At 46.0% G+C, this 6904-nt stretch overlaps 1 protein-coding gene across 1 annotated transcript in view; it reads left to right on the top strand.

Moving 5' to 3' along the window:
* Window positions 1–967: 967 nt before the first annotated feature.
* DECR1 (2,4-dienoyl-CoA reductase 1) overlaps window positions 968–6904 on the top strand; it is a 41151-nt gene continuing 35214 nt past the window's right edge. Inside the window, exon 1 of the mRNA XM_043483699.1 lies at window positions 968–1118. Coding sequence (XP_043339634.1) covers window positions 1068–1118 — 51 coding nt within the window. The 5' untranslated portion in view covers window positions 968–1067. The remainder of the gene's footprint in view (window positions 1119–6904) is intronic.

The following is a 6904-nucleotide window of genomic DNA, read 5'->3' as shown; positions in this document are numbered from 1 at the left end:
CTTAAGCAAAGAGAGATTGTGTCTTAACTCTAACATATTATTACTCTGATGATGAGTGGTTCAGCTTCGACATAAACATTCACTTAAAGAATAAACATAAACTACTGAAAAGGGATTAGCACTCTGGCAGTGTATACAAAGGGCTTCCCTGCTGACTCAGGGATAAAGAATTCGCCTGCCAATGCAGGAGAGGCAGATTCTACCTCTAGATCAGAAAGATCCTCTGGAGAAAGAAATGGCAATCTACTCCGGTATTCTTGCATGGGAAATCCCAGACAGAGGAGCCTGGCTGGCAACTATGGAAGGAAAGTCACAGGGCTCAAAATAGCCGGGAGTTAGAACTCCCCTTCAGGTCCTCCCCACCATTCTATGCAAAACAAAGAACCCTCTCAACGGAAGGGGAAAAAATGGACTTTAAGGTTGATTAGCCCAGCTCCCAGCCGGTCCCAGAGCTCTGGTGGATCTCCAGAATTCCTTGCCCCAGCCCTTTAAGAGATAACTAACAACCTCGGAGAAGAACAGCCCCCTTAGGACAGCAGATTTCCACATGCATGCCTGCATAATACCTACTCTTTTCTCGGGTTAGTGCGGCAGCTCACTGGTCTGACTGCTGCCCCTTCTCGCCTCGTTAAAGGTGATCTGTTCCCGTAAAGTGCCGGTCTGGTTCTTTTCTCTGAACCTCGCCTTCTCTAACTCCCTTACCCTACCACCCAGTCCATGGGGGTGCCAAAGAGTCAGAGAGGACTTAGTCGCTAAGTCCCACGTGTATCCATGTCGCGCATTTCTGCAGTCTTCAGACTTTTCTGGCACGGTAAGTCGGGCACTCACAGAGGGACAGATGAACCTCCATTAAAGACCCTATTAAAACAACAACAGCAATCGGGAAAACAAAGGTAATTGGAGCACAACAAAGCGCTGGAGAGGCCTGGGCTCTGACCCGGGGTGGGGCGGGGAGCCCCAGCCGCCCAGGCGGGTCCTCCCTGGCCAGCCCAGTCCTGCCAACTTGGGGCTCTCTGACCCGCCTCCCTTCGCGCGCGCATTTCCTGCCAGACCTGGGGAGGCCAGACATGGCGGTGCTAAGCCAGCTTCTCTTTTCTTGGGGTCGCGGTCCCCGGCGGGTAAGGCAGCGCCGAAAGGGCCGGGTGCCCTGCGTGTCCCCTGCAAGAGCCCCGTCCGGGGGGCGCGCTGAGCGCAGACGCGGCGTCCCGGGCGCGGGGAGGAGCGCCGTGGGGCCCCGCGGCCCCGGTGCGGGGAGCGAGGCGCGGGGGTCCTGCCGGCGCGGGGCCGGGGCGGAGGGCCGCGACTTCCCGGCACTGGGATGAAGCGGGGCGATCACGTCCAGCTGCCCTCGGAAGAAGCCCTGGGGTGCGTTTGTGCCGGTGTGGAGGGGCACGGTGAGCGCCTGCGTGGTTCTCACAAGTTGCACATTCTTGTGAGTTTCCAGTGAAAGTCGGGCTTCCCTCGTGGCTCAGCTGGTAAAGAATCGCCTGCAATGCTGGAGACCTGGGTTCGATCCCTGGGTTGGGAAGATCACCTGGAGAAGGGAAAGGCTACCCACTCCAGTTTTCTGGTCTGGAGAATTCCATGGACTGTATAGTCCATGAGATCGCAAAGAGTCCAAGTTGCATGTAAATAGAGAGAAGGACCCAGCACACACCGGCCGGCCTGGTGACGAGCGGGAGCGAGGGTGGGAAGCAGGGCCCAGAGGAAACACTGGCCTCAGCTGGAGTCCTTTTTTTAAACGAAGAAATTCGTTCACCTGTTTGTTGTTCAAAGATTAATACCAACCTGGCGCGCATGAGTGCTGAGTCACGTTGGACTCGTTGCGGGCCCCATGGACCGTAGCCTGGAGGCGCCTCTGTCCAGGGAATTTTCCAGGCTCTTGCCTGGAGTGGGTTGCCATTTCCTATTCCAGGGGTCTTCCCCATCCGCGGAGCAGAACTCGCATCTCTTTGCGCCTTTGCTTCCTGCATTGGCAGGTGGATTCTTGACCTGTGCGCTACACCTGGGAAGCCCATACGAACATATTCACATAAACAAGAAAATAAGAAAGCAAATCTAGCTGTTTAAGTTTCCCTGCCTGGAATTAATGCTGGGAGAGCTGCATCTCAGGCTGGCTTCCACTGCTTTTTCTCTCATAATTTTGTTTTGTTTTGTCAACGTCTTTCCTCTAGACCGATAGTCTAAAGTGGGCAAGACGAAACAGCTGGAGAGGGGAAGAAAGAGAAAGGAAGAAAGAAGTAATGATGTTCCAGACAACCCCCTTCCCCAATCAAGTGAAAAGAAATCTTAGTGAGCTACGCTAAACTAAACCTGAATTCACAATTTCCTTAGCCAAGTAGAAAAATTAATCTGCCAATTGTGGGGAAAAAAAAAAAAACTTTTTTCAGTTAGATAGAATGAGTAGCCATGTTTTTATTTTTTTGAAAAACATGGACAAATTTCAAATTCCAGATGTGAACACAAGGAAATACTATGAGTCTCTGACATAAGAACTTCCTTTTAAAAAGTGAGATTTGTTCACGGCCGTGGTGTTGTTGATAGTATTTTCTCTTACAAAGATTTGGGTTGTAGGTTGTAAAAGAAGGCTACACTCTGATCCCTCTTAAAGAACTCTTCATTTGAATCCTATAATGACTCTGTGAAGGAGAGAAATCTTCAGAGATTTTCTTAAAAAACACAAATTGTTAGAATTGTAGTAATAAGGTCACACAGACATCAGCTCTTCTGACATCACTATACAATATAGCATGAAATGGAGAAAATGAATCTCATGTAAAAATTAATTGTAATCACAGTTTTGAAGTTCCTTTGCTTAAGAAAAATGGAAGTTTTGAGGATGGAGGTTTGAAGGCAAGAGAGTTCCTTATAAGTGGTGTCTCTCCCCTTCCTGGCCCACACAAGCTTGAGTGTGAATTCCTGGGCATAGAAAAGTTTTCACATCTGTGAAGTGGCAGGTTGTTCTGGGAAACATGTTTTTGTGGGCAAATACAAATTGTTACAATTAAAGCCCCCGATTTAAATATTTTAGTTATCAAGAATCTGAGAAATGTTTCATCCCTCATACATCTATTTATGAAGTGAGCTTCCCTGGTGGCCCAGCTGGTAAAGAATCCCCTGCAATGCGAGCAGGCCTGGGTTCGATCCCTGGTTTGGGAAGATCCCCTGGAGAAGGGACTGGCTACTCACTCCAGTATTCTGGCCTGGAGAATTCCATGGACAGAGGAGCCTGGCAGGTCACAGTCCATGGGGTTCCAAAGAGACGGACATGACTGAGTGACTTTCACTATTTATGAAGTGCCATATTGTGCTATTGGCTACTAGGGCTCCATTCAGTACCGCGTTTAATGAGAACTAGCTCTTTGCGGAGAGGGCACTGGCAACCCACTCCAGTACTCTTGCCTGGAGGGTCCCGTGGTAGGCTGCAGTCCATGGGGTCGCAGAGAGTTGGACATGACTGAGTGACTTCACTTTCACTTTTCACTTTCATGCATTGGAGAAGAAAATGGTAACCCACTCCAGTGTTCTTGCCTGGAGAATCCCAGGGACGGGGGAGCCTGGTGGGCTGCCGTCTATGGGGTCGCACAGAGTCTGACACGGCTGAAGTGACTTAGCAGCAGCAGCAGCTCTTTGCTTGGCCATGGGAATGCAAAGGTTCAAAAAATACAAAATTTGCTCTCAAGTTGCTTTCAGTTTTACTGAGGAAAACAGTCACTCATTCAGTCGTTTATTAGGAAATGCTAATTAAGTGCCCAAGAAGTGTTGGGCATTCTTTGACAATCTTTACTTGGAAACTATGACTACCATCCTTGAATTAATAGCCTCTTGTATATTTTTCAAGTTATGAATAATAACTCATGATTGGAACTTCAAATAATTTAGTGGAACAAAATGAGTTTAAGAAAAGCAAAATGGAATAGAATAGAAAATACAAGAATTCACCTTATGTGGTAAGGTTAAGCATACAATTTGTGGAACTTTTAAAAACTTATGGTTCTTTGATATCTCTGATGCACACTGCCAGCCATCCTTTCCCTCCTCCCTTTTTTTTGGGGGGGGGGCTTCCCTTGTGGCTCAGCTGGTAAAGAATCCGCCTGCAATGTGGGAGACCTGGATTTGATCCCTGGGTTGGGAAGATCCCCTGGAGATCTTCCAGGGGGAACTGCTACCCACTCCAGTATTCTGGCCTGGAGAATTCCATTATAGTCCATGGGGTCACACAGAGTCGGACACAACTGAGGGACTTCCACTTTTTAAAAAAAATCAAGAGTAATTAGTATTTTTATGAAACTGATACTGGGCCAGTTATGAATTCAAGTAATAGTTAAATTAAAACAAACAAAATAATACATGTCTGCAAACTGGCCAGTCAGAAATAACCAGGGTTAATGTTTGGCCAGCTTGATCCCAGGCATCTGTTTGTAGTGGCAAAGAGATGGCTGACTAGGCATATTTTTCTTGGCTATATCACATTTGTTTTTCACATTGAATTTAATCAACATTGTTTCATTTTCTTCTGATGCTGAATTTTGTCAGGGAGAAGTATAAAGCCAGCTGGATTTTTTCCTTGTTGTTTATGTTTCGAGTTTTCTTTATTTTATTTTTTTCTATCCAGAAAGCCTAAGAAGTCTTTCTTTACCCAACTCAAAATTTCAGAATATAGGCTTCTTGGAGGCAAATATTTTCATCTGATTTGTTCACTGCTCTATCTCCAGGCCTAGAATAGTGCCCAGTGAAGTGATAGTAGCTTAGTCATGTCTGACTCTGTCCTGCCAGGCTCCTGTGTCCATGGAATTCCCCAGGCAACAGTAGTGGAGTGGATTGCCATAGAGCACAGAGTAAATAACTAACATCTGTTACACGACGGGATACATGTACTGTGTTGTGTGTAAGGCATATTTCTTACTGGGTCCTCATTCAGAATCTGTCTGAAATACATTTCAGTGGGTCATCATGAGACATCAATAGACTGTGAAAATGCAGAGGTGTTATTAGAATGCACATATGAACAAAACAGTATGTTCCTAAAGGAGACAGGGAGGGCTTCATGAAGGAGATGGCTCCGAGCTCACTTTTAGAATAGAATTATATGGAGCCCCAAAGACAATCTAGATATTAATATAAGGAATAGCATGCTTCAAGAAGTGAAGGAGCATGGCCAATTTTTAAAAATCCAAGTGGTTTGGCATTGTGGAGTTTGTGAAGTTTTGGAGTCAGAGAGAAGTGCATGGAGATGAGGCTGAACAGGTTGCTGAGGGCCCAAGGCATGGTGGGCTTCACTTATTTATGTGTCAGATTAAACATTTGCTACATATTAGGCACTATACTAAGCCATCCAAGCAGGAGAAAGAACTGATTCTTGCTCATGAAGCTTAACAGTCTAGTAACATTATGATATAATATGGCACATAGAAGGGGGAAACGTGGAAGCAGTGACAGAATTTATTTTCTTGGGGTCCAAAATTACTGGGGACAGTGACTGTAGCCATGAAATTAAAAGATGCTTGCTCCTTGGAAGGAAAGCTGTGCCAGACGTAGACAGCATATTACAAAGCAGAGACGTCACTTTGCTGACCGAAGTCTGTGTAGCCAAAGCTATGGTTATTTCCAGTAGTCATGTACTGATGTGAGATTTGGACCATAAAAAAGGCTGAGCACCAAAGAATTGATGCTTTCAAATTGTGCTGGAGAATATTCTTGAGAGTCCCTTGGACTATGAGGAGATCAAACCCGTCCATCCTAAAGGAAATCAGTCCCGAACATTCATTGGAAGGACTGATGCTGAAGCTCCAATACTTTGGCCGCCTGATATGAAGAGCTACTCATTGGAAAAGACCCTGATGCTGGGACAGGTTGAAGGCAAAAGAGGGAGCGGGTGGCAGAGGATGAGATGGTCAGGTGGTATCACTGACTCAGTGGACATGAATCTGAGCAAACTCTGGGAGATGGTGGAGGACAGAGGAGCCTGGTGTGCTACAGTCCATGAGGTTGTAGGACTTAGCAAGTGAGCAACAACAATCACCTTAGGAGGAATATTTGCCCTCTGAGGGCGGCTAGCTCCCAAGAAGGAGAAGGCTTTTGTTATTTTTTTTAATTAATTAATTAATTTTAATTGGAGGCTAATTACTTTACAATATTGTGGTGGTTTTTGCCATACATTGACACGAATCAGCCATGGATTTACATGTGTCCCCCATCCCGATCCCCCCTCCCGCCTCCCTCCCCATCCCGTCCCTCTGGGTCATCCCAGTGCACCAGCCCTGAGCACCTGTCTCATGCATCCGACCTGGGCTGGTGATCTATTTCACATATAATATACATGTTTCAATGCTATTCTCTCAAATCATCCCACCCTCGCCTTCTCCCACAGAGTCCAAAAGTCTGTTCTTTACATCTGAGTCTCTTCTGCTGTCTCGCATTTAGGGTCATCATCACCATCTTTCTAAATTCCATATATATGCGTTACTATACTGTATTGGTGTTCTTCTTTCTGACTTACTTCACTCTGTATAATAGGTTCCAGTGTCATCCACCTCATTAGAACTGATTCAAATGCATTCCTTTTAATAGTGGAGTAATATTCCATTGTGTATATGTACCACAGCTTTCTTATCCATTGGTCTACCAATGGACATCTAGGTTGCTTCCATGTCCTGGCTATTGTAAACAGTGCTGCGATGAACATTGGGGTATCTCTTTCAATTCTGAACATGTCTCTTTCAATTCTGGTTTCAAGAGGGAGAAGGTTTAAGAAGAACTACTCATGCCCAATTATTCTTTCCAAATTTTCTGGTCAGGTAAACCATTTGTAGGGGGACTGGGTGACTAAGGGGGAAAAGAAGCCTGTAGTTAAACTAAGACATCTTCCCTCCTGGAGGGACGTGAAGCATCGGGACTGGGGAAG

Source organism: Cervus canadensis, chromosome 12, assembly GCF_019320065.1.
Source record: "Cervus canadensis isolate Bull #8, Minnesota chromosome 12, ASM1932006v1, whole genome shotgun sequence".
Taxonomy (NCBI): Eukaryota; Metazoa; Chordata; class Mammalia; order Artiodactyla; family Cervidae; genus Cervus; species Cervus canadensis.
This window is presented reverse-complemented; position numbering and strand designations above follow the sequence as displayed.